The 12,759-nt window shown below is 36.1% G+C and overlaps 1 protein-coding gene across 3 annotated transcripts in view; it reads right to left on the bottom strand.

The window, feature by feature from the left end:
- Positions 1-12,759, bottom strand: part of WFS1 (wolframin ER transmembrane glycoprotein) — a 32,587-nt gene that overhangs the window by 6,111 nt on the left and 13,717 nt on the right. For all 3 annotated transcript variants that reach the window (XM_064418716.1, XM_064418715.1, XM_064418719.1), the window contains exons 3-6: positions 7,521-7,603; positions 3,552-3,696; positions 2,494-2,664; positions 1,824-1,904 (exon numbers count right to left, since the gene is read on the bottom strand). In XM_064418716.1, the coding sequence (XP_064274786.1) occupies positions 1,824-1,904; positions 2,494-2,664; positions 3,552-3,696; positions 7,521-7,603 (480 nt within the window). The remainder of the gene's footprint in view (positions 1-1,823; positions 1,905-2,493; positions 2,665-3,551; positions 3,697-7,520; positions 7,604-12,759) is intronic.

Here is a 12,759-nt window from a genome sequence, read left to right as displayed (position 1 = left end):
GAGAGTAATAGTTTTCTTGTTCTTCCATGAAAAGGTAAAAGCTCTCTAGAGAAGAGGTAACATCTTAACTCCTCCTTTAAATGTTTGATGAATACTTTTCATTTTTAAATGTCATTAGTATTTTGTCACCCAAGTGTCCCTTAAATTGATATAAAAAGTGTATTTTGTATTTTGTAAAGTGCATTTGTATATTTTACTTTATTATTCACAGATTTTTTTCAATTTGGTTATGACAAATTCCCCATCCTCCCCCCATCCATCCTAGGAAAAGAAAAATATTCACATCAATTTCTGCCTACACTTACATATAGGTTCATTTACTGCCCTGCTATTTTATCTGCAATTTAAGCCTTTAAAAAAAATCATATTTGCCAGATCATTTTCTGATAACTCTGAATTACTAAGGAATCCAGAACAAAATGATTTGCTGTGCACTCACTCGTAGCAGCACATGTCAATTCACCTAAAGGAATGGAAAGAACCCCAGTGCAAAACAGCTCAAATGTACCCAAATATATCTGCATTATGATACAGTGACTGGACAATGAAACTCAACAGTCTTGTCCTTGAAGGACTGCTTCTAGCTTGCCAGAAGTGGCAGCCAAGTCACAAAAACAGCTGACATAGTCTCACAGAAGGTTTGATAGAACCACAAGCTTGCTTTCCAAAATATTATTTCTCACATCCCTTAATCCCTTATCCACACACAGGCATGTGCCCCTGTTCCTCTTTTACTTCTGTGAAAGTTAATGAAAACTAAAATACTCCACTCTTCTTAAGAATGCTATTTTTCAAGTCACCTGTGTAACAAACACAATCCTTGAATGTAAAGGCCAAATTTACTTAATTAAATGTAAATCTAATCTTTCAAGGAGTTTAAACCTGCAAATCTCCAGATCTGACTCCCTATCCCATGTATGACACTTCAGTTTCACACAATCTTAACTACAGATGCATTAGTAAATAATATGCTGTGTGACATCTAAAAGTGCTTTTCAAGTACTGATCTGGATTGCACATGAGTTATTCCATATGACTTGTGCATTGCAAGAAACTGAGGTTTTACAGACAATGAATAATTGAACTTATGTTAAATACTGTTCTTGAAAAATTACACATGCTGCATTGTTGATAATTCATTTTCTTTATATAACACTTTGACTTTCCTCCTAAAAGCCCAAAAGCACATCAGTATTCCTAATAGTTATGCCAGACTAAGAAGAACTTTCATTTTCAAACCCCACCTCACCAAATCTTACAAATCTCACAGACTTAGGTCTACAACTCTGACCCTTTGTGTTAAGGGGTTTAATTCTTTGCAATACATGAACTAAGCTGCTGCAAATAATGAAAGAAGTATCTTGGTGAATCTTTCCTGAATCATTAATTGAACAAATATGAAAAGACAAATATTAATTATAAGGGAAGGGCAAAAGGAAGCAAGGCAAATAGAATGAAGGCTCTGTCTGCACTAAATTGGTGCATAATTCATTCCCTCACTGTAATCAGAAACATTTAGAAATTAAAAAAATATTGAAAGTGAAAACCTTTGCTGAATAGACTTTTGAGTGCTGAAAGGGCAAGAACATGAAAATAAGAGATTACATGCAAACTCCCTTTAGCACTTGACTGTAATGGTGATGTCTTCTGTGAGTTCACATGCAGATCAGTTATTTGTTTTCCACACAGAATAAACTGACACTATCAGTTGCAATCCAAACCTTCTTCTATACATTCTTACTCTGGCAGCACAAGATTGTTTTCCAAAGCCAACTAGAAACTAAAACCAGTGGCCAAGACTGAATGCAGCAGCATGCACTCACATTCACTGTTCACTAATCGCTCCAGCATCCTTCTCTGCTTCTGCACCGACTTTGGGACTGGGCCAGGCTGCTTCTCACCATCTGTTTCAATAAGAGAAGTTTAGGAAAAGTCAAAGCAGTCAATTAAAGTGATCAAACAGTAACTGCAACATCTGGGGAATAATATTTCCTCAAAGTAAGGAAAAGACAAACTTACATAGAAACAGCTAACAAGTGGCTAATTCCTATATTCCTGTTACTGTATTAGAAAAACAGGACTGCCACAGCTAACATTTAGTGCTGTAGTGGCAGAATGTCTTGAAGACTGAATCTGCAAATTGAAACATCTAGTGAGGTATCATGAGGATGACTGTTAGAGGGGAAAAAAAATCAAGTACAGCAGAGCCATAAAATACCTATTTATCAAATACGGTGAGTGGTAAATAAATATATTTTAAATATATGATCAATTGAACAAGTGCTCAAATGACCCATGACCTACAGCAAGTGTTGGTCCAGGGAGCACAGTTATTAAGAGGGTTAGTCTTTGAGAGAGTTACATTATATTAAGTAGATTGTACATTTACTATTATCTCATTCCTGATTGCTCATAAAGCCCTTTAGGTTTTGAGATGTCCTGTGCCCATAAGTCTGTATTTTATCAATACCGTAATTCAGTTCATGAACAAACCTTCATTGTCAACTTGCCCAACATTTTCCAGCAGTTCAGAAACTGATAATTGCTTCTTCTTTTTTGGATTTAATTTCCAATACATGACCAAGGCAGCTTTTCGCACAGCCCTCTCCAAGTCAGTCTCAGATGATAACTTTTTCACCTCTTCCTCATTCTCAGAAGTTATGCCTCAAGAAAAGAAAAAATACATTACACAGTCCTCCCACACCCATGCAGAAATGACAGATTTTCTCACAATTTAGTTTTCTCAGTTTAGTCTGAAATTTCTCAAGTTTCAGTCACATTCTGACCACACAAGTAAATTACTAAAATGCCCTTCTGTGTCCATTGCTTATCAAAATATAACCACATTGCTTAGGTTTAAACTGTACTTCAAAAATGTGCAAGACATGCATTATACTATGTCTTGCTTCAACTTTTGAAGCACAGTGGATCAGGCAAAAGGTAGTGCAGACAGGCATGGGTGACATGCAAAGGCACCAAGAACTGAATAAAAGCTGGTTTTCTTTTTTGTTCTGTTGGGTTTTTTCCCCCCTTGTAAGAGTTCAGATCGTTGGCGGATGAGAAGAGACCATTCCAAGCATGGGAAGTAGCATGAAGGAAGATAAGAATCTCAATGTGGGAGAAGACAGTGAATAAGACCAATTAGAAGAGAGGCTGGAGAGGAGCAGAAGAATGAAACAACAGCAGATATGTAGCTGGTGTGTGGTTATATATGCTCTTCAGAGTCAAAGAAAAGAAGCTTTCATGAAAGGTGAGGACAAGAAGAACATGCATGGATTTCATGAAGAAATTCAAGCAAATGACTAACAAAAATGCTTTAATAAGCATTTAATTTTTTAAAATTACCTTTTAAAACTTTTAAAAATTAAAACTTAATTAAAAAATTAAAACTTTTTAAATTACCTGTTGGAACAGACTGTTAGCAACTGCTCACGCAATTTTGCCATGATCATTTCCATCATACCTTAACCACTTTTTCAGAGTTAAAAGGAGTACAACGCTGTTTCAGATAATGTGGGAAGTGCAAGCAGGAAGCCTCAAAGAACCCATACCTCTTCTGTCTTCCAGGCATCTGCGCAAGAGTTTGACAGCTTCTCTTCGACCTTGCTTAGCAGCAAGGATGAACCAGTCAACTGCACTACAATTGTTAAGTTCTTCATCCTCCTCTTCTGCTAATTTCAAGAAGTGCTTCCCCACCTATAATAAATAGGAAACAAAATTCCTTCAATTACTGAAATATACTATACTTTGTCTTTATGTCTTTCTCTCTTCTTCCCTCCCACCCCCTGGAACTCGGCTAAGATAAATTCTCTCTGAACAAAAGGTCAAAACATTTGCTCCCAGCACTAAAGAACATAGTTGTAAGCTGATCTTCTGATTGGAAAGAGCTGGAAGAACTGGAAGTAAGAAGGAATTGCAACACATTTGGCCAGGTCAGTGATTCAGTTATCATCGGTGTTCAGGCATCTGGCAGAATCATGTGAAGATCACAGTGTTAAAAGTTTTCTTGAATTCTCTTCCTCCTACAATGACCAGACAATACTGCTAGTTTCATTTTAGAGCCAGAAAAAGTAAGTGCAATATAATCTGGTGCCAGTGACAATCAGAAATTCAGATGAAGCTATTGACAAGGCCTTGACATGGAAGCAGGCTTCAAGAAGGGCAATCCCTCACTCACCCAGTTCAGTCACTGAAGGTCAAAGCAAACTCATGATTTTTGGTGAATGGAATAAAACTAATACTGCTTAAGCACCAAGCAAATTCAGTGAAAAAGCTTATAAAAATTCAATTCAGGATTACAGAAATTACCAAGCAGGTGTCTGTATTACTGTTTTACAGGTAAGAAAAAAACACCACATTTTTTCTTCCTTCTAAAAATTAAAATATATGAAAATGTATTAGTAAATATATTTATGCAATAGTATGAAACACTTCTGCTTATCACAAGGCAATAAGAAGTTAAATGGCAGAAAATTACCAGAACTACTGGACATTTTATCTGCATACCTCAAGAATGTGTGAAATATTTTTGCTTAGCTCACTGCACTCCCCCTCTCTCTCTGTAATGTTACTTCATTCAGCTACATTCTAGAAGTAATTAATGCAATACCTTAATAGCTTTTAAAATCCACAATATTATCTGCTGGCACAAAAAACCCTGTTTGAAAGGTTCTCTGAAACTTTCATTTGTTACTCCAGCATTTGTTACTGCTACTAAACGTGACTAAAGACACACTGTTCAAAGATTAACAAATCACATTACCCTTATGTAGATTAAATGCAGTGATATAATATACATAATAATTATATATACATATATATAATGATATAAGATAGAAAGGTGTTTCTTCTTCCAGTAAAGTTTATTTCTCTGGCCATTTAACGTTTTCATACACTTCAGTAAGTGCTTCAACAACTTCCACAGAGAGTGTTATTGTGTAGACATTAAATCCATAGCACATACAGTGAAGCTATCCAAAGCCATACAGAAATAAGGAGAAAATTGGACTAGATAATCCAAACATTGATTACAAAGTCATTGCAGAGTTCAATGGGAGGTGCGCACCAAGAAGAGAGCGTATGAGGCAAAAAAAGAAAAAAAATCTTTCAGCAATTGCATAGCAATCTATCACTCAACTGCAGATGTACCTACAGCTATTTATTTCAGAAAGGAATTGCTTGAACAAATTACATGGCAAATAACATTCATCTGACAAGAACAGCTGTTTCTTGAGCAGGTTTATATTTATAGCCACTGAGATTTTGAGCAAAATTTCAAGAGTAGCAACACTTAATCATGCAGCTCTTAAGTTTCTAAGGACCTCTTGGATATAGAAACAAGTATTGTAACATCAACTGACAGTCATAGCACAAAAGGCACACAGCACAAGTAAAATGACAGCATAACCTGTTTTATGACTGAAATGTTTTTTGGCTTGGCTGTGGTTATAACAGCCATGCTCCTACATCAAACCACCTGAAAATGGCTGCAAAGCTCTGGCCTGTAGCAGCCAAAGAAGAAAAAATTGACGGGAAATGGTGCTAACCTCATATCTGTCATTTAAGTAGTCTGGGATTCTCTCTTTTGCATGAGCTGAAAGTGTGAAATAAAGTCATATTTGGCAACAGCTTAACACAGACCCTCAAGCTGTACTTCTCTAAAGGTTGCTCCCATCTCTGGCTTTGCAAAATGAGGTGGTCATCTCAAGCAAGATGTCCCCTTGCAGACACCTTCTGGTTAAAGACACAGAATTGCCTTTTCTCCATTACAGAATTCCAGCTGTGGGTATTTCATTTACATAACTGCCATACAGTTATTTATCAATTAAAATACATATATATAAAGTTACAGTAATACATGTTGACAACCACTCAGAGTGCATTTATTTCCATAGTCATTGTAGAATTATTTTTTAATAAACACAGAATAATAAAATAACTACAAGCCATTGAACCAGCAGATTTCTTGTGTTTGACTTTGTAATTGTTAATAAACAGCACAAAAGTGGCATCTCAGCATCTCATTCATGCTCCTACAAATGTGAGAAATTAAAATACATTTTTGTAATTGATTCTAAAGGAATGTATTCAACCATAGAGAAGAAATAAATTTCTTTTTGGGCTTTAAAAACTAAAAGCTAATTCTCTCTCCACAAGTAACAAGAAACATGACTACATTAAAAAAAGAAATTACTGTGTTTTAGGCTCTATTTCAGGCAGTCAATACACCCTGAGTGCATACTGAAGCAAAATTGTATGCTGTATCTTTTTATGGTAAGAATCCTATTATTGTATGGGAATACAAAATGTACACAGTTAAAGACATAAAGGAAGAGAGTGAAAGTGGAATTAATAGTGAAGGAGAAAAAACCCCATAATTTATATACATATTCATGCATCACAGACTTAGATTATGTAAGTATTTCTGAGTATTCTTACTCTACTGGAAATTATATCCTGAAAGAATATTATGGACTTTACTTTCTTACGTATGGAGGAATAGAGCCAAAAGATGGATTTTACAGCAATGATTCCCTCAAGGATAATGTTTCATCCTCCACAAAGCCACCAGCTGTTTCAAAGTGAGGAATTTGTTACTATCTCAGGTTACAACTCCAAGGTCAGTTTGTCCCTCAAACAAGTTGATATGGAATGGAAAACAAGCCTAGCAATGCCATTTTTTTTTACCAGCTTTAAAAGAATTATTTTCCCATCCCCACCTCTGATCTTTATTTACAATAGAAGTGGGGATCCTTGGGGAAAAATCCAAACCACCAATGAGCATGTAGGAGACAGCAAGCATTCCTATTAGGCATTAAAGCAGAATTTGGAAAAGAATGCTCAAGTAAAACACTAACCAAGGTAAACACAAATTAAAATACTTCTAGACAATTTTAAGCTATTTATACTAGACCACTATACCAGGCAATAGAATGCAGTGCAAAACTGGTACAATTGTTCTAAAACCTAAGGGAAAACATGAAGTGCTAACAAATGCAGGACAGAACTGATACTATTAATTCAATTTTATCTGCCATTAAATAAGTAAAAGATTTCAGTAAACAAGGGGCTTCTTTTCTAAAATGTGTAATTCAACAGAAAAATGGTATATGAGCAAAACATCAACAACCAACCTCTGTCCCTGCTAAAGCACCTCAGTGGCAGGTTCCTCCAGAGTCCAGCCTAAGAGCCCTGGAATCTTTGTATACAGTGTAGTGCTGAACCAACAGCATTCAACAGTCCCTATCTGCACAGCTTCACACATGCTTCTTTAAAAAAAAGAAAAGCAAAATCAGTTCTGTATCTTTTCCATTCTAAAGAGCTGGACCTGAAGGCACTCACACTCTCAAGGAAGCAGCATTTCTTAAGGCAGAGAAACCATATGGCATCACCTTCCTTTGAATAGTTTAGCATCTAAACACACACAGTTCAGCTGAGGAAGAGATAATAGCTCTGCAGCAGGCAGTGCTATTTTTGGAATTAAGAGCAAACAAGACTAGACAAAAACCATATATAATTACCTCTGTTTGTGCTTTTGGTTCTCCAGCTTTGGCCCTCTCAAGCAGTTCTTCAAAGAGCACGTCAGGTTCTTCTTTCATGCCCTCTATAAATTAGATAAAGAAAATTGTTTACTAGCAATAGTTTAAAGTATTTTTTAAATTGTTGCTATATGTGGTTGAAGAATTAAATGATCATAACCAAAAAATCCAAGATAAGGGTTTTGCAAGAACAGTGGAAATTAACTTATTACAATATTGACTCTCCATCTCAGTATTGTACTTTGGCATGTTTACCCTTGTTATTTGCTACAAGCCACAGGATGCTACAGTTTACAGTTTCTCATTTACTTCCACAAAATTTGTTTCTCAATAGAATATTCATTACAATAAATACGAGCTCATGTGGAACATGTAATATGGATCAGCTTTTGTACTATTACTATTCTTTTCTTGATATCACTTCAGTCATTTACTTGTCAATCTCTTTATTTTGCACTGGAACCTTTCAGAGGATTTTGAAATATTAATCAGCTTTTAAAACAGTGTATCTGAAAGCTCAGTCCCTCAGTCTCTAGAGCATACAGAAACTAACAACAATTACACCCTCTAAACCTTGGGTTATTTTCCTTTTTCTCCACATTCCACCTTGTATGTTTCTTCTTTCCCACCGACTGAACACATACAGTCTTAAACAACTGGTGTTCTTCAAAAGCATCATACTGCTCCACCAGTCAATCTTAAAGAAAAACTCAAGTCATTTATCTGCTATCCAGTGTTTGCAAACAACATCGTGCTGCATTCTACTTGATGAATAAAGAATCAGTTAATAGCAAAGCTGATGAAGGCCAGGACTGCTACTCTTTTATGAGATGACATATCAAATTAGTTTGGAAAAATTTTAAAGAGAAAAATCAATACAACTTGTATGTTTTAAGTTGGGTAAGAATGGACAACTGACCAAGGACTCACTTTACTAACCAACCAATCTAAAATTATAGTTAGAAAGGCAGACCCAAATTCCACACTAAGCACCCAAGTCTGATCCCTATTGACCACACTACCCCACACAAACACACTGTGACACTTTGCAGCTAAGTCCTGAAGGCAGGGGCAGCACAAAAAGTGTGCTTGGGAAGCAGTTTGCAGATGTAGGAAAGTGACGTTCAGGCACCACTCCAAGTGACAGTCCCTACCTGACTGGGGCACAGCAATGCCAGCAGCTGCTCAGCAGCCCTGCCAGCTGAGGGGCCAGGCACACCAGCTCTTCTTCACAGGATGGCAGGAAGGAAGAAATCAACCCCATTCCATGATCTCCTGAAGAACAGGGTCACTTGCATTCTTTACTGTCCCTGGTACTGGGACCATTTTTAAAGAAGAATAGGATACAAGCCAACACTTTCATTAAAATGAATGTATTTAACAAGAGCAAATCATGAAGTAAGATTTCTTCTTCACCATGCCACAATTTTGTCTGCCAAGTTCTACTTGGAAAAGTTCTAATGCCAGATTATAACATGTTGTCTGGCTAAACAAGACAAATAATGGAAAATAATTTTTATTCAGTACTTGGTCTTTTCAAAAAGCTGTAAAAATATTATTGTAAGATAGGCAAACACCATCCCAGCAAAATTAACTACTTAATCTCCTTGCCCTGATATATAACCAACATAATTTGAACTCTAAACAAGTCAGAAGCCTGTTTTCCAGATGGCACCATTAACACCAGCAAACATCATTCAGGGGCTCTCTGCTAACAATAAATTACAGGAAAGAACATATTGTTTGAAAGAAGTGAAATATTTATCAACCCACCCCACTCAAATGACACAAGCTGGGCAAGGCAGTACTTTTCTTGTTTCCTCCTGTGCTTTCAAATTCATTAAAACCTTGTGCATCACAATTTCTGTACTATCGGACTTAGGAATGCCTTTTTGTTTCTTCTCTTCAGGGTTTTCTACATGTTGAGAACACCACAGATATTTCAGTGATACTCTGGATAATATAGGAGGCACCATTAGTAAGTCAGTGTTAAATAATTAAATGGAATTTACACACATAAGAAAAACAACAAACTACAGAAAGCAGTTTGCTAAACTGATAAAAGCTCGAATAAGAAAGGCAATTCTCTGGCAGCTTATATGGCAAAGTCTCCTCCTTTCTGTCCTGCTCCACTTGGCACACACAGGAGCATGGAACAGCTCTGACCCCTCTTAGCTCTTTTTGCTCAGGAGAATGTGTTAGATAAGAAAACGCACTTCAAAAGAAAGCTGAAGAAACAACATGGGAATGTTTTACAACACCAGGCTGTAGTTACTTTATTGAAATTACATTGCAGATTAATATGTACATAATGGTATTTGCAAAAATGGGGAGAAAAATTAAAATTGTGCAGCCTTATGGTGAACTACCTCCCTCAATGAGAAAAAAAAAAGAAGGTGTTACTGCAGTAAACTTGTTGAACTTGTTTGTTCTAACAGAGCTGACTTCGAAGGGAAAGAAACACTTTCTGTGGTTATTTTCAACCTACTGCCCAATCTCTCCCACCCAGTTATCAATTCCATGTACTTGCACATGTGACCTATGAATATAAATAACAGATAGTTAATTAAAAATATGCCTGTGGGTTGATTCTGTAGTTGCAGGGTAAAGATGAAGGAACAGGTTGTGGAGATCAAATTTATATTATCTTAGTATACACAGTTCTTGTAACCAGCAGTATTTTTCCTCTGCTTAAAAGACAACCAAGAGCATAATTAAACAGGCCAAGCATGAATGACTCTAGTTTCATGGTTGCCATTATCAATCTACTTATTCCTAAGGTATATAGGTCAGTCTCTGAAGGTAAAAGGTCCAAAGCACAGTCAAGGTGTGTTTTAGAACAAGGATGGCCAAACATTCTTTCAATTCAGCTCAACACTGAACAACTACACAGGAGTATCTGCACCCCCCATAACAATACCATAAGAAGTGGTGACTGTAACTTATCACCCTTGTTCTTAAGCTTTTTTTTAGTCAGAAAATTTCTTGTGTATTCCTCCCACATAAGAGAATTGCAATGGAAATGCTGTCAGTGGAAGCTTTTATTTTCCAGCTCTGCTAAGAACTCATTCCTTTTTAATGTCAAATTTTACTCTGTCCTGAATATAAAAATTTCCACAAGACAGGAACACTCATCTTTCAATACTTCATATATCTTTCATGACAATTAAAATTGACTTCACTAGCTGTTTTGTGTCAAGTGCGTTAATACAAGCCAATCAAGGCTCACAAGCACTGCAGGCAAAAGAAAGCAGAAAAGTTTAAGACAGCACATAGCATAAAAAAAAATTAAGAACAAGGGTGTAGAAGGGTGGTTAGTACTTAATATTTGCTGTAGTTCCAACTCTGCCACCAAGAACTCAAGACTGTAAAGCTTAGCTCATCATCAGGCTGTTCTATAAATCAGTTCCCAATACAGTTAATTCTGCTTTCCCAGAGACAGATCATTCAACACAAATTAGTTAATGGATATTGTAACAATAACATTATTAATAAAATTTTAGTGATTTTGGATTTTTTAGTCTATGTGATAAAGTCTTAGGTTTAAGATATAAAATGACACCGCATACTTTAATTTTTCTCAGTTTCACTTAAAAAATGGAAAAAAATTATTTGTGATCTGCAAAGTATCATGCAGATGCATTTCTGACTTTGCTGCATTTATGTCATCATACTACAGAAAGATAGCTACTTATTTTTTGAAGTTTTACACATTACTTGGCACATTGGCCACATAAAGTAAGATTCCAGCTTTGTTGCTGTAAGCTCAAATGGGAATTTAGCATTCATTCTGTCATAGGCAGGCATTTTTACCATTTCTGCTAGGTTTTGACCAGAAATAGGAATGTTTAAAAAGGAAACATTTCAGTTTCTTAAATACTTTGCTGGGATGCAATTATTGTTCCTTACCTCTGAAATTTAGCCATTAAATTGACAAAAAGGCAGTCAATCCACAGTAGGGGATTAGTCCAAATGAGATTGTAAGATACAATGCTTAAAATTTTGAATCACAAAAAGAAGATGCCATTACAGGTTAAAGATTAAATAATATATCTAAACCTCATCTTTGGACTCTATTGAAGACTCAAACCCAGCAAATTCTTCCACATTCATACAAAGTTTTGAAGAATGGATTTACACAAGCTGGATAAGAAATATGTTCAATGCAAAAGACTTTAAAGACAAATAAAGTAAACCCGGGTTGTCACAAGATTTCCTTTGTAGTATTCTAATGAAAATCATTAATAGATGCAATAGCTTCCCAAACCTTTTAATATATACACAACGGAATCACATCATGTGAGCATCACTGTAGTTGGCTGACTTGCTGCAAAGTGTCTGATCACATATTTAGCAAAAATGTTTTACACACATTTTAGACAAACACTGCCTCAAAACCCTCAGCATTTTAAGTGACATTGCATATGACACTTCCATTCTGAAATTCTGAAATCTTTTAAGGCACATAATAGTCCTTTCACATTTAGTTGTAAATATAGGCACACAAAGTGGATCATACACACACCCATCACACAGAACACCCTCAATTTTCTCAGTGCTCTTCTAACCACTAGAAATCACTGCCTTCCTTCAAAAAATCTACTGAAGTTATTTCAGGCAGAAAGAATCAATAGAGTGCATGCTGAATAGCAAGTGTTTGTCGATTTACTTTCTTACCAACACAAACACATTAAAGCTCTCAGCAGTGGATTTACTCAGCTCAAGAGAGTTTTAGCCCCTTGCCTGCTAATATCACACCTGGCCAGGTGCACACAGCTTTCTTCTTAGGTCACAGCTACAGCACCTGAATTCCAGATTAAGCAAGAGGTCAAAGACCATGAACAGGGAATAATGAAGGAAAAAATGATATTTTAAAGGATCACAACTTCTCACACCTTTTAAGCTATTTGTTCACACAATTATTGGAGGCTGTGCCCATGACAGTCATGCTATCATGCATAACAAATATTTTTTTAAACAAACACAAGCTGGGCACTTCTAAGTGCTTTGAATGAAAACGTGAAAACCTTTGAATAAAAGGAAAACTGAAAGCACCTTCTCAGACAGGAAGTAACAATGAAGCATTCATACAAAATATGTAAGTTTAAAAGAAATTACAGGTTTTACAAGTGAATATTAAAGCTCATGGAAACTCTACTGAACAAAAGATTAATGCATTAAGCAACACCCACACGAAGAGTATGATGGAAACCTGTATGGC

Source organism: Passer domesticus, chromosome 4 (genome assembly GCF_036417665.1).
Source record: "Passer domesticus isolate bPasDom1 chromosome 4, bPasDom1.hap1, whole genome shotgun sequence".
NCBI lineage: Eukaryota > Metazoa > Chordata > Aves > Passeriformes > Passeridae > Passer > Passer domesticus.
The sequence above is the reverse complement of the archived record's forward strand: the minus strand, read 5'-3'. Positions and strand labels throughout refer to the sequence as shown.